Source organism: Aspergillus fijiensis, assembly GCF_003184825.1.
Source record: "Aspergillus fijiensis CBS 313.89 unplaced genomic scaffold BO72scaffold_12, whole genome shotgun sequence".
Classification (NCBI taxonomy): domain Eukaryota; kingdom Fungi; phylum Ascomycota; class Eurotiomycetes; order Eurotiales; family Aspergillaceae; genus Aspergillus; species Aspergillus fijiensis.
The window spans coordinates 100320-121535 of record NW_024468988.1 but is presented as its reverse complement, the minus strand read 5'-3'; the positions used below and the strand labels follow the sequence as shown (position 1 = coordinate 121535).

At 52.0% G+C, this 21216-nt stretch overlaps 8 protein-coding genes across 8 annotated transcripts; 7 read left to right on the top strand and 1 right to left on the bottom strand.

The window, feature by feature from the left end:
- Positions 1–13: 13 nt before the first annotated feature.
- Positions 14–1999, top strand: BO72DRAFT_493948 (uncharacterized protein; the record flags this gene model as incomplete). Its single annotated transcript, XM_040948428.1, has 3 exons — positions 14–943; positions 1606–1851; positions 1898–1999. The coding sequence occupies 3 exons, from the start codon at positions 14–16 to the stop codon at positions 1997–1999; spliced, it is 1278 nt and encodes a 425-aa protein (XP_040803596.1).
- Positions 2000–3468: 1469 nt separating this feature from the next.
- BO72DRAFT_399375 (uncharacterized protein) lies at positions 3469–4228 on the top strand (the record flags this gene model as incomplete). The annotated part of the gene is made up of 1 exon (XM_040942122.1): positions 3469–4228. A coding segment is annotated over exon 1 (612 nt), but the record flags the coding sequence as incomplete, so codon positions are not given.
- A 1783-nt stretch (positions 4229–6011) lies between these two features.
- Positions 6012–8076, top strand: BO72DRAFT_31945 (putative amino acid permease). Its single transcript, XM_040940550.1, has 3 exons — positions 6012–7427; positions 7486–7826; positions 7883–8076. Exons 1-3 carry the CDS (start codon positions 6218–6220, stop codon positions 7997–7999), a joined length of 1668 nt encoding a protein of 555 aa, XP_040803594.1. The 5' UTR covers positions 6012–6217; the 3' UTR covers positions 8000–8076.
- BO72DRAFT_445899 (homocysteine S-methyltransferase family protein) lies at positions 7959–9439 on the bottom strand. Its single transcript, XM_040944164.1, has 2 exons — positions 8435–9439; positions 7959–8315 (listed from the first exon to the last, which is right to left on the bottom strand). Exons 1-2 carry the CDS (start codon positions 9371–9373, stop codon positions 8181–8183), a joined length of 1074 nt encoding a protein of 357 aa, XP_040803593.1. The 5' UTR covers positions 9374–9439; the 3' UTR covers positions 7959–8180.
- Positions 9440–10874: 1435 nt separating this feature from the next.
- BO72DRAFT_456788 (uncharacterized protein) lies at positions 10875–12049 on the top strand (the record flags this gene model as incomplete). Its single annotated transcript, XM_040946297.1, has 2 exons — positions 10875–11640; positions 11670–12049. 2 exons carry the CDS (start codon positions 10875–10877, stop codon positions 12047–12049), a joined length of 1146 nt encoding a protein of 381 aa, XP_040803592.1.
- A 455-nt stretch (positions 12050–12504) lies between these two features.
- Positions 12505–13458, top strand: BO72DRAFT_456787 (uncharacterized protein; the record flags this gene model as incomplete). The annotated part of the gene is made up of 3 exons (XM_040946296.1): positions 12505–12866; positions 12951–13200; positions 13348–13458. 3 exons carry the CDS (start codon positions 12505–12507, stop codon positions 13456–13458), a joined length of 723 nt encoding a protein of 240 aa, XP_040803591.1.
- A 793-nt stretch (positions 13459–14251) lies between these two features.
- Positions 14252–18037, top strand: BO72DRAFT_31893 (NRPS-like enzyme). Its single transcript, XM_040940549.1, has 3 exons — positions 14252–14859; positions 14912–17383; positions 17465–18037. Exons 1-3 carry the CDS (start codon positions 14569–14571, stop codon positions 17882–17884), a joined length of 3183 nt encoding a protein of 1060 aa, XP_040803590.1. The 5' UTR covers positions 14252–14568; the 3' UTR covers positions 17885–18037.
- Positions 18038–20224: 2187 nt separating this feature from the next.
- On the top strand, positions 20225–20567 carry BO72DRAFT_445890 (uncharacterized protein; the record flags this gene model as incomplete). Its single annotated transcript, XM_040944163.1, has 3 exons — positions 20225–20284; positions 20379–20443; positions 20508–20567. The coding sequence occupies 3 exons, from the start codon at positions 20225–20227 to the stop codon at positions 20551–20553; spliced, it is 171 nt and encodes a 56-aa protein (XP_040803589.1). The 3' UTR covers positions 20554–20567.
- Positions 20568–21216: the final 649 nt, after the last annotated feature.

Genomic DNA, 21216 nt, shown 5'->3' with positions numbered 1-21216 from the left:
CATGCAAAGAATCATGAAGACAAAGGACACGAAGAGATTTGCGACCTCTTCAGAAGACGACCGCCGCTGCTCTGTCCACAAAAAACCTGGTCGCACTCCACAGAAAACACACAGGCAGCACAAGCAAACCGGCCAGACAACGCGGGGTACCCGACTCCAGTCCCTGCCCAACTCTTCTGGCCAGGGCAGGGACAGAGCCCCTGCTTCTCAAACAATCCGTGATTATGTTTACCCCAACCCTCTATGCCACCGCTCCCACTGGCATTTGTCCCAGGTCAGCAATGACCAGGACGTGGTGATGAGAGATGTTTCCGGCCAGACAACGCGGGGTATGCGCCTCCAGTCCCTGCCTAACTCTTCTGGCCAGGGCAGGGACAGAGCCCCTGCTTCTCAAAAACCTCGCTATTCCAATTCCCGACGCCGCCGCCCCCAACGGCGTCTGTCCCAGGTCAGCAATGATCAGGACGTGGTGATGAGAGATGTTTCCGGCCAGGCAACGCAGGGTATGCGCCTCCAGTCCCTGCCTAACTCTTCTGGCCAGGGCAGGGACAGAGCCCCTGCTTCTCAAAAACCTCGCCATTCTGATTCCCGACGCTGCCGCTCCCAACGGCGTCCGTCCCAGGTCAGCAATGACCAGGACGTGGTTATGAGAGATGTTCGTTGTGAGGTTAGGAATACAACGCCTGCCTCCAAGCAACCCCCCCGCCCTGCGAATCCCCGTTCCATCCTTAAGGTCAGCAATGGCCAGGATGTGGTCATGAAAGATGTCTTCCTTCCCAAGAAAAAAGTACACTTTGCTGGTGCAGAAGTTCACCTCTTCCATTGTTCCGAGCCCGAGATCATTTATGACTCGGATGTTGAGATGGCTGAAGCCGAGGATGAAGATGTGGAGATGGAGGACGCTGATGTTGAGATGGTCGATGCCCCTGAGCTTCCCTGGTGGGTGTGTGATGTGTCGATGGAGTGAGTGAAGCAATGCAAGCTTCAAGTTCCTCTCTTCTTGTCTTGTCTAAGAATCCATGTTTTTTCCTCATGTATGGTGTTGAACCCCGATGGGGTATTTGTCGATGGACTGCAAGCTAAAGCTACAGACATCAATGTCTCTCTTCCCTCCATCAACTCGTTGGTAGTTTAGTCAGGAGACAGATCAACCAAGAGTTTTTCACTTGCCCACTTGCCGAATGACTGCTGGCATTCACTGTAGATCAATCTAAGTCCCGACTGGACAAGTAGGTGTCTCTATCAACCTGATTTATTCGCTTTACTGTAGGTATTGTACTTATTTAGAAACCCAATGCTTTTCGAGGTTATTGCTTCACCTAGAGCTAGCGCCTTGGTGGCCCTGCCTAGCTGTTCCTTCCTAGCTCTGGTGCCGACAGCAAAGTTTCCATTGTATTCACAGATCAAACCTGTTCCTTCCGTGGTGAATCGACATGGTAATCTGAATCTCTCTTTCCATAAACTTCCACTTCCCAAGTTCCACTTCCTGTCTCGTCTTCTGTCTCTCGCCCCCACCCTCCGACTTTCCTCCTTCAGCCTCTCTTTTTCTTCTTTCCTCTGTTCCCGCACTAACAATCCCCATTCTCCCCGAGATCTATCCTAAAGGTCAGCAATGACCAGGACGTGATGATGGAAGATGTGTTTCTTTCTCCAAAAAGGGCTCACTTTGAAGACGCTGAATCTCAACCTCTCCATGATATTCAGCCCATGATCATGTATGACCAAGACATTGAGTTGTTTAACATTCAAGAGGATGTGGATGTGGACATGGAGGACGTTTTCCGTGCCCGCCGAAGAATCCACTTAGCCGACTTTCGTTATCATTTCTCAACTGGCCGCAGTCCAAGGTCAGTGAGAACCTGGACGTGGAGATGAAGGATGTTTCTGACCAAAGCAGGGACAGAGACTCTGCATCTCAAAACCCTCATCCTCCTACTTCCAGCCGCACCGTCCCAACTGGCACCAGGTCAACGTTGGGAGAGACTCCCTGGCCTGTTGAGGGACTCCACTTCGCCAATTTTCAAGAGTGTTGCTGCCTCCCAACAAGTCGACCACCGCTGCCCTGCCCACAAAGACAAAAGTCACACTTCAGAAGTTTCAGCAAAATGATCTCGAACCATGGCATTGACCATGAAGACAACGGACACGAAGAGGCTTGCGAAGAGGCTTGCTGCCTCTTCACAAGCTGACCGCCGCTGCTCTTTCAACAAGAAAACTGGTCGCACTCCACAAAGGTCATACAGGCAGCACAAGCTAAAGGCCAGACAACGCTGCTGTTCCGCCCTCTGATCAATTCGAACCTGAGAAGTGCTGAGGAAACTGAGGCATGATCCTCATAGAACACGCAAGAGTTCTATCTGTGTCCTGAAATATACTTAGGATCATAAAGACAAGGAACAGGAAGAGGCTTGCTATCTCCTTATAAGACGACCACCGCTGCTCTATCAATAAGAAAACTGGTCGCACTCCACAAGCTATACAGGAAGCACAAGCCAAAAGGCCAGACAACGCAGCCGCCAACTACGAGCATGTTACAATTTCCGACGACATCGATACAGGAGCTCTGTTTCCCCTCGCGGAGTGAGGGTCTGTATGTAGACCATCGGCGGGCCGTGTCTGCTCTTACGTAAATTAGAAATAGCATATCGTCTCCATGATGGGTAGTATAGTCCACCTCATTATAAGTTACTATACACAGCAATGAACTACTCTATTGTTCATAAGTTCTGATACTGTCAGCATCTAAAAGTTTGACTTCCCATGCCTACCATCTCTTTCTTGATGCCGGAAATTGCACCCAATATCCATCTAAGCTCCGATTGTTGTGCGAGTATAAAGGAACATGCGAAGCTTCTTGGGCAACCAATGACGAGAATCAATGCCACATAAAAAGCCACTCAAGAAGTGTTGTTATATTCGAGCGGAAAGGGGAGATAGGCCATTCCTCTCAATGCTTGTACTTAGCAACCTATATGAGTAGATTATGATCAGTAAAATGTTCCCCACATTCCATGAACAAAGGCATCACTTCACATACCTCCTCAAATTTTCCAATTCGGATAGGCCACGCGAAATATATAGTATGAACAGGATGTCCCTAGACTAGGGGATGAAAGGGAGTTTGTTGTTGTTGAGATATTGTGAAGGTTCAAGAAGCGGCTATTGACGCGCCTTGTATTGTTATGCGGACACCTCACATTTTTGTATTGCAATGGGACATCGGCGAGGCTCTACTTGGAGATGAAGGTTCTCTACTGTCATCCAAAAGACCTATCTGTCTCTTATGCACATGAGCATCAACAATAATCGATATCTGGTCCGGTTATATATCCTATGTCTAGGCCTAGCGACTGTCAAGAAAGCGATGTATGATGCATGTCTAGACGTCACATGACCATTGTGTCTGCGCATCTGGCCCAACCGTCCCCCGTAAATTTCCATCTTCGAGACAATATCCTGCATCCGATCCGATAAGAATCTCATCACGAAAATAAACGAACCCACACTCAATAGCAACCAACATCGAGACTCTGTCTGTCTGTCTACTTCTTGACACTTGAATCCCACGGAGAAGCGTCTCACCCAGCCGACGCCCACCCCAAAAGACAAAAACAAAATGACCACCCCACAACCCCCGACTACCCCAGATCAGCAACAACAGCAGCAGCAGCAGCAACAACAAGCCACGCTCCAAAGCCAGCGGGAAGCCGACTACCAACGCTTCAAGACCTACGCCGCCTGGACCTTCCTGGTTGCCTCCCCGATCCTCATCGCCCTCCCGCCGCGCAAGCTCGACAACCTGACCGTCCTCCAGCTCAGCGCCTTCTCGATCTCGGCCAACCACCTGACGCGCGAGCGCACCGGCCGCAGCATCGTCGACCGCCTCGAGGACAAGATCTCCGCCGGCCGCAGCCACCCCCTGGCCTCGCTGGGGAACGGGCTCCCCAGCGAGCGGGCGCTGGAGATCCAGGCCCGGCTGAAGGCGGACCGCGAGCGGCAGATCGAGGAGGCCAAGGGGGAGGAGCTGGCCAAGCTGAAGGCCCGCGAGGAGTTCGACAAGCCCGTCCTGCAGCGCGTGTGGATGGGTGGCGAGACCGAGGGGTGGAAGGAGCGGCGCCTGCGCGAGGAGCAGAAGGCCCTCGATGAGGGAAAGGGGTATGGGGATTTGATCCGCGAGCATATTTGGGATGTCTGGACTTGGGGGAAGGGGGATGGTGAGGGGGAGGGGGAGCGGAAGGGGGGGAAGAAATGAGGGGGTTTTGGATGGGACATAAGGGAGGATGTTGGTGATGATGGATCGTGATGATATCTCTACTTTTTTTGTTTCGGCGAGTGGTGATGTGTCTTTTTATGTACTGTATGTTTGGCGTTGGGGATTAAAAAAGGCTTTGGTTTTGGTGTGATGTATATTAGTTTGCTGGGGGGTGAAGGCTTGGGTTCTGAGAATGTGCATTTCGGTCGATGTCGCTTTTCGAGCTTGTACGCTGCTGCGCTGGGATTGTGGTGGTTATGTGATATATTACAAATGAATGACTGCATAGACATTTCATTGCAGTATAGTCGATGGTTTGCAGCGATGACCATTGCGCTTCATAGCTTATGGCATTGGATAGGTAATAGGTACACATAACGGTCAGCTTCCAACTAATATCTGTCAATGCAGATCAACGAGAGATCAGCTCTACTTAGTCTCTCAACCGGGCTCGCCGGGTCCGAGATCGACTAGTAATTCTGGCGACCTACTAACTAGCCTGCGCATTTCAGTTGCTCTCTGTCTTTAAATGAACGACCGTTTTCGACCCAGCGCAAACTAAGCCAGCACTCCCGCCTTGCGATGTTTTACCACTGGCGAAGGCTATTATGCATCGCCACTTGAGCATTTAGACGAATGAATATGGGCGTCAATGGTTGATGAGAACTCGAGAGGCTACCGTTAGGCATTGGCACCACACCACTCTTCTTACACCTTCCAAGCACTATACAAAAGATCACTCTCTTCTTATGACGCGATCTGACATGGGAATGTGCTCATGAGAGCCACCTGGGGTCCATCCGCACCTGACAGTGGCAAAGAGTGACATCAATTGGAAGAAGAACAATATTCGATGCGCCCAGCAATCTAGACCACCCATCCCGTTTCTTCAGGCAATCGTTTTGCTCGGCCGAAATTGCCTTTCAGCACAGAACCGCGGCCATCTCTTATCGTTTTGCCCAGCTTCATTGATTGATTGCTCTCACGAACAGCGTATCGAAAGGGAGCTAATTACGCTTGGGTCCCCGAGCTTGTGTGAGTTTTACGTAAGAGCTATGCGAGAAGCGGAGTAGGTTTCTCCGAATCGGAGGCGGCGGGTTCAGACTGGACCTGATGATGATGGAAGGAGACTGAAGTATACGTAGCGATTCTCAGTAAAGTGAAATCCATGTGGATGATCCTTAAAAGAAAGCACACCTGCGTTGCTATGCTGCACAAAGACTCCAGAAGCGATGAGCAGCAATTCCGTCTTGGCTCTGGCCCGAACGACGCTAGAATTTTAAGCGTAAGCTGGTAGTGCGGAATTGCAGTGAGCGGCTGCAGGAACCGTTGCAGACCACACTAAGCTCTACCAGGACTAGTGGCCATCCAAAACACGTGCCTCGCACACTGCTCCCAAGGGCAGATCCGGAACTGGGAACTTTCACGCTTCTTTCTCGAAAAACTGTAATCTCTCTTCGCCACACCGGTTCTCCTCATGTCATGGCTCCTCCAATCCTGGACTCGGCCTGAACGCAGAAGAAGTTCTTGGTTCTTCTACCCCTGTCATTTAAAGCTTGTATCAACACGAATGACTAATTCGCATGTTCAATCGCAGTCCCCATCTTACGGGCCAAGTGGAGGCCGTCTTCGGAAATTCACCATAGAGCGGCACGCGTGCGGTGGGGAGGATGGCACGCTTAGCGTCAAAAGGGAATGGTGCCAATCCGCTACCCGATGTCGTGATGGCGATTGCACACTGCGGCGACGGTGGGTAGAAAAAAAAAAGTGGTTCTCCGCGCGAGGCCGATCGGTGGCAAGCTGCGCGGTTCAATCGGTTGGTCGCCTGCCTGCCTTCGATTGATATAATTGTCCCCCGGTGTTCCTTCTCTCCAAGACATTTCCCCCCCCCCCTCATCCCACATTTCAGCTTTTCCCCCGGACTTCCTCTGCCTGTGAGCACCTGCACCACCTTCGGCGCAAACGATGTACGACTCTTCAGTCTCCGCTGCGGAGAATAAGATTGAGCATCATGGAAGCGGTGATCCGAAGGTGCCCAACTATTATGGCGAAGAGGATGGTCCCCCGGTAAAAGGGGAGATGGAGCTTAACGTGGGTGGCCGTGGTGCCACTCAGCGTCGACTCAAAAACTACCACATCAGCATGATTGGATTCTGCGGTGGTATTGGAACTGGTCTCTTCGTCGGAGCCGGCTCTGCCTATGCGAAATCAGGGCCGGCCGGTTTGTTGTTGGCATACATTGTCGTGGGGTTTGTGCTGTGGTGTGTCATGCAAAGCATCGCCGAGCTGGCGACCGTCTTTCCTACTGCAGGCTCCTTCCCCCACTGGGCTACTCGGTTCATCGATCCCGCCGTCGGTTTCTCTCTCGCCATCACTTACGGCTATTGTTACACCATTGCCATTGCTTCGGAGGTCTCCGCGGCCGCGGTCGTGGTGAGCTACTGGTCAGACATAACACCGGCCGTGGTGATAACAGTCGGGTTGGCACTGATCTTGATTATCAATCTGATGAGTGTCCGTTTCTATGGCGAGAGTGAAGTCGTGACAGGTGCCATCAAGGTCTTGTGTTTCCTGGGCTTGGTGATCGTGGCCATCGTGATCACCGCAGGCGGCGGCCCGAACCACGAGACCATTGGCTTCCGCTACTGGCACAACCCTGGTCCCTGGACCAACTACAATGGCATTACAGGACCAACTGGGCACTTTCTGGGATTCTTGTCAGCCTTCGTCAACGCCTCTTTCAGTTTTGTTGGAGTCGAGACTGTCGTCATTGCCGCCGCCGAAGCTATGGACCCGCACCGCGCCATCCCCAAGGCTGCCCGTCGCGTTACCTACCGCATTGCCTTCTTCTACATCCTCGGAGCCCTGCTCATTGGAATGATTGTCGATCCCCGGACCTCTGGCCTCACCTCTGGCTCTGGCAATGCCAACAGCTCTCCATGGGTCATCGCCATCAAGCAGGCCGGCATCAGTGGTCTCCCCTCGGTTGTGAATGCCTGTGTTTTGATCTCTGCCTGGTCTGCCGGTAATTCGTACTGCTGGGTCGGCTCACGCATGATCGTAGCCATGACCACCGATCACCAACTCCCCCAGTTTTTTGGCAAGGTCACAAAGAAAGGTGTTCCGTATGTTGCAGTGGTCGTCTCCTGGCTCTTCGGCCCTCTGGCCTATCTGAGTAAGCATACCTTACCAGTTCACTATCAAAATATTCATCTAACCAAAATTCTGCTTAGGTCTCGGAAGTGGTGGTCCTTCTCAAGCCTTTACCTGGCTCCTTAACCTTAGCACAATCGCCGGCTTAATTGCTTGGGCGACTCTCAGCTTTTGTTATATTCGCTTCCATCGGGCGATGAAGGTCCAAGGCCATAGTCGCGATACCCTCCCTTGGCAGGGCCCATTCCAGCCCTACACCGCGTGGGTGGGATTCATTGGATCCACCATTATCACTCTTGTGGCTGGATTCCCTGTCTTCCTCAAGGGGAACTGGTCTACCTCGGACTTTTTCGCCTCGTATGTTGGCATTCCGATCTTCATTGTGCCAATCATTCTCTGGAAGATCTTCAAGAAAAGCAAGGTTAGTCCCACTTCATCCCTCTTGTTTCGCGAGTAGACGCTAATAGGTTGCTTTAGTTTGTCCGCGCATCTTCTCTGGATCTCTGGTCTGGCCGCCTCGTGGAGGGCGAGATCATTGTCAAAGACCACGGACCCCGGACGCCCCTCAAGCGCTTTGTTGACTGGATCTTCTAAGTACATACACATGCTGTTGTATATAGACTTGTATATACCTAGACGGTGATACCCACTAGACTTTTTTTTTTCCAACCCTTTTTTGGCTCTATCCTAGTATACATAGTATCACTCCACTATAATTGGTATCATTTTCGCGTAGTGACTTTTGAGTTATTTGTACATATGTTGTGGTTGATAATCATTGAAAGTGTTGTCGGAGCTTGGCGATGTCATGATGCGACGCTTTGCAGCACCCACCCGCGAGGATCGAGCTGAAGTGGCCGCCAGCACGAGCGTCATTGACAACCTCTGCAAGTTGAACTTCCCACGGACGCTATTCATCGTTAGTGCACATGCGCAACATGAATCACGAAAGTCAAGTGTGAGAACTTGACGGACGCCATGACCACAGCTGAAAACATGAAAGAGAGAGTGTGTGTGTGAGAGACATACCGAATCCGCAGCACCGGGTCCTTCGACCTTCTTCTCCCACACCTGGGTAGTGGTATTGTAGACCTCCCCCTGCGTGCCATCGGGATACAACACCAGGGCAGGCTTCGCCCGCGCCCCCTCCTTCCCAAGCACCTTCTCCACCCCCTCCCCGAACAACTTCACCAACCGGCCCAGCCGATGCACCTTGGTGCAGTTCATCCCAATGCCCCAAGGCTTCGGCTCGGGCCCACTCAACGCCGCCTCCACGACCGCCTCCACCGCACTCCCATCCGGCAAGGCATCCTGGCCCTCGACGGGGAAAACGCACACCACCCAGAACGGGATCCCCATCGCCTCCAACCCGGCCGCCCTCGCCGCCCGCCGCACCGCGCGCACCTCATCCAACCGCGGCACCGTCTCAAACGCCACATACTGCACCTTGTCCTCCAACCTTTGACCGTCGTCGTGCTGCACCGCCTCCACGATCAACCGCAACCTCTCCAGATGCCACCGAAACAGACTCTCCTCGTCATCATGCTCGGCATCATACGCCCCGCTATACTCCTGTCCAGGGATCATGCACGCCCCGTACGGGCCCAGGCTCAGCGCGATCTTGGCGTTTGATCCTCTAACGGCGTCGGCCGCCACAGTCAGCGCGGTGCGGATGTACGGCGCGATCGCATCGCGCGGGATCCCGTCCGGGTGGGAGGCGGTCTTGGTGCGCGCGAACCCTTCGATGGAGACTTGATAGGTCGCCGTCAGGAGGACGTCGCTGCCGGCTTCGATGAAGGCGCGCTGGCAGGCGAGCAGGGTCGGGGGGGAGGAGATCAGGAGGTGCGAGGACCAGAGCGGGGTGGTGGTTGAGTTGAAGGTTGTCGCGTGGTGGTCTTGGAGAGTAGTTCCCAAGCCGCCGTCGAGGATTTGGACTGGAACTGTTGGGGTTTGGGTTTGGGGCGGCATTTTGGTTGTGTTCTGTGGGTTTGTTGGTGTAGAGGGAGGACGAGGTGTGGGAGGGAGGGAGGAAAGATGATGGTGAGGAGAGAAGAACTTATGGAATGTGGAGGCCCCACTTGCGATAACGCTGTGTTTAGCGGGCGGGAGATTAGTGGGGTGCGGTACGTACTGCTGCTGTTGCAGTTCTTAGCCTGAGGCCCTAAGCGGACACTAAAGCGGTAGGTTGTCCGTCTTAGTACCGTGGACCTTAAGCAGTTTCGATAACACAACACACTCTTGGAGTAGAGCTTCTATCCATCACCTATCCGGTGTCCTTCGACATCACTCCTTGAAGGTCTACAGAAGCAACGAATGGCTGGATCTCTACAGGCCCAGAGCAGCCATGGGCTTATTCTCTTGCACAGCTGAAAGGTGCACTGCCATCAATTGCCAACGACAAGGACACAGACCTATGTCTCATCGCTGCCATTAGCGTGGTATATTGCTCGCACATAGAGGCACTTGATCCTGCCCCACTGACTACTTTCTCTCCCTGGTACTCTCGTAACTGATCTTGCAGTCAGATCCGTTGACTCATTGATGCCGCTTGCCGAAACATTGCCTCGTAAATATGGTGCCAAATGAGGAAAACTGAGACACTGTACATCCAGATTCTCAAATCCCTCTATCGGATGGTTTCACCAATGCGTTTGCTTGACAATCGCCTGCTGTGCCCGAGTGAAGCACCAGTCGATTTGGACAGATGCTCGCAGATCAACGCCTGCTCATCATCGTGACGACGCCGAGGCACGTTCTCGCTCTACCGCGCAGAGAATCAGAGTCCCCGACTTCCTTCCTGCACATCGGTCAATATATCATACTATAGTGACCGTTCACTTTGCATGATTCAAGACGGTTTATCGAAGTTCCAAGCTTGGAGGAGTGTGGTACGGTAGGTCCCTTGGATCTCTCACCCAATGCCGAATACACATCTTAGTGGATCAGTCCTTCGTCTTCAAAGATGCACGATATTTCAAAAGTCATTGGTTCTTCGACGTGTACAGGTCACGTCACAGGAAAATTCCCTTGCCTGTTTACTGTTAGTTACGAGGCTATGCCATGCCTTCGTAGTCATTTTTCAGGCAACAGATGAAACCTGTCAAATCCATTATCCGCCGCACCAAACGAGGAGAACAGCGAAGTGCAATGCTGACCAGCAATGTAACCATTCAGTCCAGGATTACTTTGGTGGTTTACAAGATGAGCAAGGACCCTCTTACTGGGCTGCATTGGTTGACAGATGCTTCCACCCGATTCTCCCGCCAGATACGAAGAATTTTTCACCTCGAAGACACGTCGATCCTCTCAACATAAAAGCCCCGCCCACTCTCAGCAAGGCTTGCCATTTTTATCAGCACTAGTATTGCATCCCGCCTTTGAAATTCTGAGTTTGACGCAGCCTGAGCGACTACCTGAGGGCGCCTAGATCAAATCCTCATACGAGTGATTGAAGTGTTTGCAGTCCATCATGAGTTCTTCGTTTACAACTCAATCTGACTCTCTCCAATCCCCAGTGGCTTCCTCGGTGATCTGCCGGACTCGGACTGGGTCTTCGCAGCCCTCCGTTGGAGCTTTTGAGGTCTCCGAGGAAACTTTGCCAGTTCCTCATGAGGCTCCGACTTATTCTCCCCAGTCTCTCGAAAACCCGAGGGAGCCGACTCCACCGCCTGCCTATGAGCATGAACTCACCAATAATTCGCCTCCATGTAGGCTTCCCACCAAAATGTCAGCCGCTCCCATGGACGTCGAAGAACAACGACTCCCTGGCATTCTAGTCTACGAAGTCAGAATCTACCCTCATCCTCTCCGTGTCCGGAATGATGTAGACGAGAAGTGGGCTTCCAGGTGCACTATCTACACCCTCACAGTTCTTTGCTTGTTCATGGTCTTCTTCAACCTCGCCACCTACTATCAAGACAAGCGCGATCATAACATCAACAACGAAGACAATGACCGGTGCTCAAACCAGCACGACACGGCGCTCGGCTTGGCTTGCATCCTGGGCCTGCTGGGAGCCGACCATTGGTATGCTCATCGTTGGCTGCTTGCCGTCCTCAAGTCGATGTGGGCATTTTTGGAGGCTGGGCGTTTTCTTATTTACCGCTATGGCGGCAAATATGATCCTCATTCCGCGGGTACTCCTCCAGGCTTGTTTTGGCTGTCCACAATTTCGTTTCTGATGATGATCGTCACTATTTTTTGGTGGCCGATCGATGCGATGCTTTGGGGAACGGGTGTGTATTCGTGTGGGGACTCGCCTTAGTAGCGCTCTTCGCTTGCGCCATCGGTCTCAGCATCCAGCGGGATCAGGATGAGAGCCTGGAGCCCCACGACCAGTGCTACAAGAAGCAGGAGATCGGCGGCTATCTCGCCGGGTTTCTGGGCTTGATCGGCGGCGTCGACCAGTGGTATGCCCATCACTGGGCCCTGGCCGTCTTCAAATCGAGCTGGGTGATTTTGGTGCTGGTCAGGATTTTCTTGGCTTCTTTTGTCGAGTTCGATCCCCCCCTCAACCTCGATGACCTGGACATGGCCTGTTTTCTTGCAGTGGTTGTGACCTCGCTCTGGTGGCCGGTCGATACGGTGCTTTGGTTGAAGGGGGTCTATAGTGTGCCCGGTTGTGAGGGTGGGGGTGGCTTCTAGTTCCTCTCAGTCTTGATGGGGGCTTGGAGTCGGTATGGCTTTGGGCGTGATTTGCGGTCTTGGGGTGCTATGCTCTTCTCAGGTTCTTTTGCTCTTGATTAACTGCCGTTCTGAAGGTCAGATATCTTGGTTATGTTGGGGCTTAGCAAGAAGATCAGAGAATTAGAAAGTAAAAAAAAAAAAGAAGAAAAAGAGGAGAAAAATGAAAAATGAAAATTGAAAATTGAAAATTACAAAAAAATAAACGAACTCCGAAATTGATACTACTACTCAAATGAACTCACAATCCAATGTGACTCCTTGAGTCGATTTGCATGGTCTTAATACAATACTTCTTCCATGCCTGAGTCCTGCCGCCTTGGCGCTGGTTATGCTTTAATTCCAGGTTTCCACCTCAGGCTGTCCCTTTGCTCAAGCTAACCGTTCATTCTTCCTCCCAACTAGTAATCTCAGATATGGCCACCCAGGATCATGATCAAGAAACAAGTCTGAGACTCCGCAAACACTGCCGTTATAATCTCAATACAATCAAGAATAAAATCTGCCAGCTACAGACCGACCATATCGACCAACACGATGCCCAAAATGCGGGCATCCAACATCGCCCAATGTCACTGGAATCCCAGGCCGAACTCCCCTCCTTTTTCGGGGCATGGACAGAGGAAGAATGCTGGTTTCCGCCTGATGAGGAGGACTCAGAGTATCCAACCTACAACCCGAAGTCGGATGATCGACTGAAAACAATGGGACTCCATTACTACTTGGATAGCTACCTTGGCGGCGCATGGCCAGCGGACGAAACAAGCTTCCGAATCTTGTAGATAAAGAGTAAGCCCTGTCTCCCTTTTGTTCTGGGCACTCGCGCCCGCTGTTCCAAGCTAACCCCTTTCCCTTGTTCTAGAAGGGCAGATCCCCGTCTGAAGGGGCTATACGAACTTCCCAGTGTCGACGGCCACTCGTGGCAGGCGTCTCTCACCTATATCGCGCGTTCCGACGAAGAAAGCAGATCATCGCCGCCTCACTTCAGATGTCTTCTGAGAAGCGAGGTTGCGGGGGATGAGCGGCTCCTTCAGGGTGAACTTATCACCATTATCGACTCGATGATCAACCGGCTGAGCTTCAAGTCCACCTTGCCTCATACAATAGCTCCTGTAAGGTTCCTGTCCTCTTCTTTCTCCTGTTGAAACAGACGGTGATATTCTCGCATGGCGCCCTATGCTTTGAAGGTGGTTGGACGGTATTGTGCTAATTCAGCCCAAACATTGCAGGTGATGGTATATTCCCTTATGCATACCCAGCAAGTTCGCATCCTGGAGGCCTGTTTCAATGGCGAAAACCTTGTGGTCAGCTCGACTAAACTGTACGACATGATGACCGAGGACACGGAGAGCCTGAAATTATTCCTTTGATGGTGGTTGGGCCCTCCCATTGGTGACACAAAGTCAATCAAGGAAATATCGGTTTCCTGCTAGCAATTCATTTCTTGGGATGATGCATTATGTGGGCGTTGCTGGTTATTATAGTTGGAGGGCAACCTGGATTTTTTTTTTGGCTTTTTCTTTTTCTTTTTTTTCTTTTTTCTTTTTTTGCAGTGCAAGTGCGCGGTTTCTGGGATGTTGACGGCTAGGCCCCTGCAACGGGACTATTCCGTTTGCCATTCGACAAGCATCGGTCTTCTAGATCAGATCTCGCGCCTTGAGGGTGCGTTGCCACCTCTGGCCGTTCCTGGTAATTGTATACCATATCGGGCAAGTGCGGACAGAACTTGCAGAAACTCTTGATTGGAATGCGATCATCCTTCCTCTTCTCGGGATCTACTACATCGACCGCATGATCTCTTGCACCAGGTGATCTGCACCCTCCTCTTTTCTTTCATACTCGTTCAAGAAAAAGGTTTGTAGTATGACGCAGCCACTGCGGCCTGATGCATGTCGAATGATGGAAAAAGGAAACAAAATAAATAAGGTAAGCAACTCGTGGGACGCGTTACGTGAAGTCCCTGATATACTGGCTCCGAACTGTGACCGAAAGCTTGCTATTAGGCTAACCTTTGGCGGTTTTCCTTGGAGCATCTTATAACAGTACAACCAGAAGGAACTTTAAGAGTTTCTCGAGCGGTCTAGTCCGAGCTTCCCAGGAATGAGCAGCTCAGGATTCGGCAGGACTATTATTGCCGCAAAAATAGTTACCATCCAGTCAGACAGCCTTTCGGCAGCGGATGGACCCTGAAGTTAGACTTCAATGACGTTGATGCCTTGCCAGCAGGTGTCATGTTGATGCAGCTGCGAGAAAACAGCAACTCGTGGCATCTTGTGCCCTCCCCCAACGGTAACGAGTTTGCCCCTTGCGCGCCGCTTACACGCCATGAGGAATGTGTCGCGCACTTGCAGGCTACAATGCCGTCACACCTCCACAGAAAGCAACAGCACATATTACCTCCTCGTATCCGCCCGGAAAATGTCTTCTTCACAGCATTTAGCATCAACTTGTTTTGATATCGTCGTATCAATTCCCTCAAAATGGGTTCAGAAGCTTCTCCGGGCCGGCTCCTCCACCAGGTGGTGGACGAGTTGGCAGAAACTCAACCAGATCAGCTGTACTGCATTCATCCAGTCTCCATGAAATCGGCCGATAATTGGCGAAGCATCACCTACCAGGATTTGGCCCATGCTGTCAATCGCATTGCGTTCTGGATTGACCAGCAGCTGGGCGATCGGGCCAAGCAGAAGCGACATGTCCTCGCCTATATAGGGACCAATGATGTGCGATACGCGGTGTTTATATTGGCCTGCATGAAAACAGGAAACACGGTTCGTGGAATCAGGATTTCCTCCCATAAATTAGAAAGCTCATTCAACATAGGCATTGCTTCTCTCCACCCGGAACTCTCATTCCGCATTCCAGCATCTGCTCGACGCCACAGATTGCTCAGTAATGGTCGACGCCAGCAACAAGCAGCAACTGCGACAGATGTTGGATAAGGTCAAAAGGAACCGCTCAGAGGGGTTCCAGAAATGGCTCATGCCGTCACTCTGGGAAGTCTTCCAAGATGCGCCAAGTGACAACTACCCCTACAAGTACGAGCACGATTTCGCCGCCGCCGAGGATATATCCCCGGTTATCTTGCATAGCTCCGGAACAACAGGGAAACCCAAGCCTATCAACATAACCCATGGTTATTTCGCCACTCTTGAGAATATCCGGACCATCTCTGTGCCAGAGGGACGAAAGCTCGCCCAAGCTCATGTGCGAGCGAACGGGAGATTACGGTTTCACTATGGTCCCATGTTTCATTTTGTCGGCCTGGTCTGCATCACCGAGTGTATTTATTTCAAGACAGCATTCGTTCTTGCACCCGACCGTCCGTTGGACCCTGATCTATTTGCGCAGATCATGTCTGCTCATCATCCCAAATGGACATTGGTAGCTGCACCTGTCATTGAGGACCTTGGGAAACAGGAGAGCGGCCGGAAAGCGTTGTCACAATTCGAGGACGTGGCTTTTGGCGGAGCGCCCATGTCACAATCCGCTGGGGACCAATTGTCATCGCTGACACGTCTACAGACTGTGCTGGGGAGCACCGAGACGGGATGGACGCCCGCTTTGCTCTGCGAGGATCCAGCCGATTGGTGTTATCTGGAATGGGTTCCCGCCTTCGGGGTGCGGATGGACGAAGTCGAGAAAGGGGTCTTTGAATTAGTGATTCCCAGGCCCGAGTCACGCAAGTATCACGGAATCTTCTATTCCTATCCAGATCTATCTGAGTACCGCACGGGCGATCTTTTCACTCCACATCCAACGAAATCTGGTCTTTGGCGTTTCAGCGGCAGAGGCGATGACATCCATGTCATGAGCAACGGGGAGAAGTTCAATCCTATCGAAGCTGAGAAGATCCTCGAGAGACACCAACTGATCAGCCGCGCGGCCATCTTTGGCCAGGACCGTCATCAAGCCGCATTGCTTCTGGAACCCGCGTGGGATAACCTTCCCGAGGACTGGACCGAGGGATGGCTTCGACAGCAGCTTGAGTCACTTTTGGATGAGGCCAATGAAGCACTCCCTGCTTATGCACGTATTTTCGACACTCACATAGCTCTTACATCTCGCGATAAACCGTTCGCTCGATCCCCAAAGGGATCCTTGCGCCGTCGCGAGATTGCCAACGATTACAAGTCCGTCCTGGACTCTTTGTATGAGTCTGGAGACTCTAGAACTTCTAAAGTGCACGATGCCAAGGTTGGAGCATATCCTGAGGGCTCGGGTGGAGACGCACTCAAGCAGTGGCTCTTACGAGTGTTCTCCCAGCGACTCCGGTTGAAGGATGTTGGCGAGAATGATGATCTAGTTGGTAGCGGGATCGACTCACTGCAGGTAACCGAATTGTCGAGAATGTTGCAGCATGCATCAAAGAAATTGCACCCCTCTGGGAAAGCTATGGTTTGGTCAAGCAATGAGATTTACCAAGCAGGCTCCATCCAAGGTCTTGCCGACAGACTTAGTCGACATGTTGGTGGTGATGAGTCAAGCAAAAAGAGCTCAGATGCCCAATGGACGCGAACCGATCGGCTTGTCCATTCTGTCTGGGATCACTCTCGATATCTTGGCCACGGCGGTACCACGGTCGTGCTAACGGGCTCGACGGGTGATCTCGGTAGTCGCCTGCTCCATCAGTTGTTGCAAATCCCGTCGGTTGCAGATGTATATTGCCTCAACCGCAGCGCCGATGCAGCTGACCGCCAGGTGAATAACTTCCAGGAAAGGGGCTTGTCAGGTGGGTGGATCACAGAAACCTCACGGGTTCACTTCTGGCAGGTCAGCCTAGGCGATGAAATGCTGGGGCTAGCACCTGCTCGGTATCGTCAGCTACGGGACACAGCAGATGTCTATATTCACAACGCCTGGCCAGTTGATTTCCATAAACCTTTAAAGGCATTTGAAGACCCTATGCTTAAGGGGCTGCGACGCCTCCTGAACCTGGTTGAGGAGTCCCCTCGTCAGGCTCACTTGCACTACATGTCATCTGTTTCGACGGTCGGGGCATGGCAAGCATCACATGGATCAACAATTCCTGAAACACTGCATGAGGCCTCGGCGGTGCAAGAACTGGGATATGCTGAGTCGAAGTTCGTGGCCGAGTCCATGTGCGGAATCGCAGCCCAGCGCAGCAACCTTCGTATCAGCATTCACCGCATTGGTCAGCTGGGCGGTCCCTCATCTCCCAGAGGAGGGATGTGGAACCCGCGGGACTGGTTTCCGTCGATGGTCCGCTCGTCATTTACCATCGGCAAGGTCCCAGATGCTTTGGGAGCAATAAAGGTTAATTGGATCCCGATTGTAAGTTCTTGAGCTTCCGAGCGACACATCTTGGCATGCCTTTGAACAAGATTCGGCGGTTGCTGACATTTCAATATACAGGACCTAGCTGCTCAAGCTATTGTGCAGATAGTTCAACGCCGCCACGAGGAGCAGAATCTTACCGGACTCAAGGTGTACCACGTTGTCAACCCGGAGCCCAAAGATTGGGAGTTATTTGCTCCCCTGGTGGCTAGAGCGTGCAAAGCCAAGATGGTTCCGCTTGAAGAATGGGTCAATGAATTGCAACAGATCTCGGATGATGCAAGTCACGAACGTCTCGAAAGTCTGCCGGCTATTCCATTGCTGGGGTTCTTCAAGAGCCTACTTGATCAACAAGGTGCCAATGCCGCACCTTTCGAAACGACAAACGCGATTGCCCATAGTCAAGTCATGGGCACGATTGGGCCTGTCGATTTCGAGCTGTACAAGACGTGGTTGCAACAGTGGAAAGAACGCTGGCTTCCGGATCTTGATATTTGAGCAGAGATGTTGTAGATTTATGGTAGACCTGTATTGAGGTTGGCTGATGTTTCAATTGTAACACAATTACTCGCGTTGTATCTAAGAGCAAAGCCGGTAGTTGCAGCGTGCTCGGGTTACACCACTAAGATGCCTGAGACAGATTCTGTGTCATCTCCGCAGCGGGTAAATTTGATTGACAGGGCAATGCCGATGATCCCCTGATCGAAAGATAATGAGTGACAGAATCCAGACCAGTCGACTAGAAACTGGTGTTTCATCCAAAGACATGAGTCTGGCGCGCGGCTTCCGCCCCCAACCGCGCTAATGCCCGTTATCACATTGGGGATGACAATGGGTAGTACATCTCGTTGCCAAACGCTGCAGAGGGATTTCATGCACTTAGTTGATGGTCGACTTTCCCACTCCTCCCAGATGAACCCAATGTCCAGAAACCTAGAACACTGGGCGCCACGAGGGATACTTTCCTTCCCGTACGCATCAAGCAGGTTTGCCGCCGCGCAAGCGGTGTGTGGCTTTAGCCCCCGAGTCCGCGCCCCGAGGCGTGCACACAGCCACACCTTCAAGAGCGAGCCGAGCCATTTCCTTCCCAAAACGGGGAGCCAAAAGAAATAGCCGAACTACCGATAATTGCCTCGACGGGGTGACTTTGGGTTCATCAACTTAGGCCCCGAAATTCACCTCGATCAAGTTACATAGTACTCTGGACTACGGGGTACTCCGTAGAGAGCTCGGGGTCACCGCAACGGTAACTTACTTGTGAGGGTTTGTTTCAACAACGGTCAGCCAATGATCGCGTAGCCGGGGGGAAAATGTTTCTGCCTCCAGAGGACCCAGTCACCAGTCGCCAGTCACCAGTCACGCAGTCACCTAGAGGCAAAACAATGCAAGGGCTCAATTCGGCTCTGCTGATCCGGAGTTCATTGTTGGGGGGGAAATTCTCGAATCGTTCCACCAGAATACCAGTAGGTGGTTTCAGGGACCAACCACCCAGCCACAGACAGGATAGGCGGCACCATTCTTGCTAAGAATAGCACGTTCTTCTGTTGCACGACGTCCGACTCCACGGGAATTCACTGACGCAGTGACGCCTCCCCAAGAAACCCAGACGAGCAGCGAAAAGCTTTTCCATCGACCTCGGAAGCTTGACGGGGGGGATTCTTCCTCGATAGTGGTTCTTGGCATCGCCCGGCGGAAAAGCCCGGGCGGGAAAACGAATACGTAGAATACACGGTACGGAGTACGGGCGAAAAATTGAGGCTGCCTGATTTTTTTGTTTTCCTGCAGTGGCCTGGTTGATCCGAAGAAGGGGGGTTGGCGGTCTTGGCGGTTGAGGGGAGTGGGGGGTGGGAGGGGTGGAATTGCGAATCGGGTTGAGGTTTGGCGGGAGGTGCTGCTCTGCTCTGCTCTGCTGTGCTCTGCTCTGCTCTGCTGTGCTCTGCTCTGCTCTGCTCTGCTCTGCTCTGCTGTGCTCTGCTCTGCTCTGCTGTGCTCTGCTCTGCTCTGCTCTGCTCTGCTCTGCTCTGCTCTGCTCTGCTCTGCTCTGCTCTGCTATGCTGGGGTGATGGTGAGGGTGAGGGTGAGATGGTCAAGTGGGAGGTGTGTGTGTGTGTGTGTGTGCGTGCATGATCATCTGGTGCTATTGGTAAGTTAGATGCATGGCTGTACGCGCTTGAGTACTACCGGTACGTATGTACTCATACGGAAGAGTTGAGCGATTCTAAGTTTAGACAGAGAGAAGATTGCATTGCTGGGTAAGTGATTCTGTACTTGCAGTGGTAGACTAGTGGTAAAAGTGCCCCAGGGCCTTGCTGCTGCCCCACCTGTAGAAACGCAAGCGCGGCAGGGCTGAGCCGCTGACGTGGAGCATCTCGTGGCTGTGACTGGCTGTGCTGGTATAATACTGTTACCGTACTGTATGCTCAACCAGTGCACTGCACCATAGGGCGGCCCAGGATGGGTCGGACCCCTGACCCATTAAAACCGAACCAAACCAAACTTACCTAGGAAACTAAGATCCCATCCATTGACAACTGCCCAGCCCAGTGAGTGAACCTACCTTGAAGAACTCTCCAACATAAATACCCTTGCAGTGCCCGTCCGTGTCAGCTTATCCCCGTCTCATCTCACCTCCCTCTCTCTCAGTCTTTATCTTCATAGACTAAGATACAAACAAACCTACCTACCTTACTCGCCTCCACCACACCTACAATCAACACAACTTACTACCAAAGATCAAAGATCAAGATGTTCAACCTCTTCACCTCCACCAAGAACTCCACCCCCGCCGACGGCGCTCCCACCTGGAACCCCAACACGGCCACCATGATGCCCACGACCATGCAGCAACCCTCGAGCCCCCAGGCCCCGTCCACCGAGCGCGTCGTCACCGAGCAGCCCGTGCGTTGTCCTTGCCCTTGCCTGCACCAACCCCCTCTTCCCCGCAGCCCATGTTTCCCCTAAACAAAACAACAAGCTAATATCTGGCGCGCAGTCCACCCAAGAACAAATGCAGATGAACCTCCGCGGTGGTGGCGGTGGCGGCGTGTGCTGTGGCGTGTATGTTCTTCCGACCCCTTTCTTTTGTGTGGGTAACAAGCTAACGGCTACCGGGGCGAAATAGTTGCGCGGGGTTGTTGTGCTTTGAGTGCTGTGAGGAGTGTTGCTAGACCTGATCTTTCTGGGTTTCATTTCGATTTGAAGGGGGTGACGGGATGACGGGGAGTGCGATGAGGTCGTCTTCGATGTGGGGATGGGATGATACTTGATGCGTGCGATGGTCGATGATCGATGAGATAGACGGTTGTGGTTGATGGGGCTTGCGCAGGGCGGAGATCGATGCGATTCTGGTCTTCGGGTTTGCGGCTGGTGTACAGGTGCTGGTGTTGCCTGTTGTGTTGGTGTTGGTGTTGATGTTGATGTTTATACCCCTACCTTTTTTCTGTATACGTTCTACATGGTTATGAGAGATATCTTTATGCATGTTTTTACTCTTAAGTGGGGTTTTGCTCGGAGGGAGGGAGGTACATTGGTTTTGTGGGGGTGAGTACTGCGTTATGCTGTGCTGTGGATATGCGGAGACAGCGTAGAGTAACGAGATGGTTTTGTTTTTTTTTTTTTTTGCTGAGATAATGGAATATCAAAAGACTAATGAAATTATGAACCAATTTCGCAATCATCAGATGAAAGACAAACTGAAAATGAAACACGTAGTACTATTTTGTAAATGCATAAGGGCGGAGAAGGAATTTCAAGACCAAGTGAAGATCACAAATGAGAAACACTAGCACAAAGTGTCAATTCAAGACGCAACTCTCCCTCCAAGTGCCAGC

What these genes read in the sequence shown, in the direction of transcription:
- BO72DRAFT_31945 (XM_040940550.1), top strand. Translation starts at nt 6,218, where the DNA reads ATGTACGACTCTTCAGTCTCCGCTGCGGAGAATAAGATTGAGCATCAT. An exon ending in CGGCCCTCTGGCCTATCTGA is followed by an intron (nt 7,428 to 7,485) that starts GTAAGCATACCT and finishes AATTCTGCTTAG; the next exon opens with GTCTCGGAAGTGGTGGTCCT. An exon ending in AGATCTTCAAGAAAAGCAAG is followed by an intron (nt 7,827 to 7,882) that starts GTTAGTCCCACT and finishes AGGTTGCTTTAG; the next exon opens with TTTGTCCGCGCATCTTCTCT.
- BO72DRAFT_445899 (XM_040944164.1), bottom strand. Translation starts at nt 9,373, where the DNA reads ATGCCGCCCCAAACCCAAACCCCAACAGTTCCAGTCCAAATCCTCGAC. An exon ending in GACCCGGTGCTGCGGATTCG is followed by an intron (nt 8,316 to 8,434) that starts GTATGTCTCTCA and finishes AACGATGAATAG; the next exon opens with CGTCCGTGGGAAGTTCAACT.
- BO72DRAFT_31893 (XM_040940549.1), top strand. Translation starts at nt 14,569, where the DNA reads ATGGGTTCAGAAGCTTCTCCGGGCCGGCTCCTCCACCAGGTGGTGGAC. An exon ending in GCATGAAAACAGGAAACACG is followed by an intron (nt 14,860 to 14,911) that starts GTTCGTGGAATC and finishes CATTCAACATAG; the next exon opens with GCATTGCTTCTCTCCACCCG. An exon ending in AGGTTAATTGGATCCCGATT is followed by an intron (nt 17,384 to 17,464) that starts GTAAGTTCTTGA and finishes TTCAATATACAG; the next exon opens with GACCTAGCTGCTCAAGCTAT.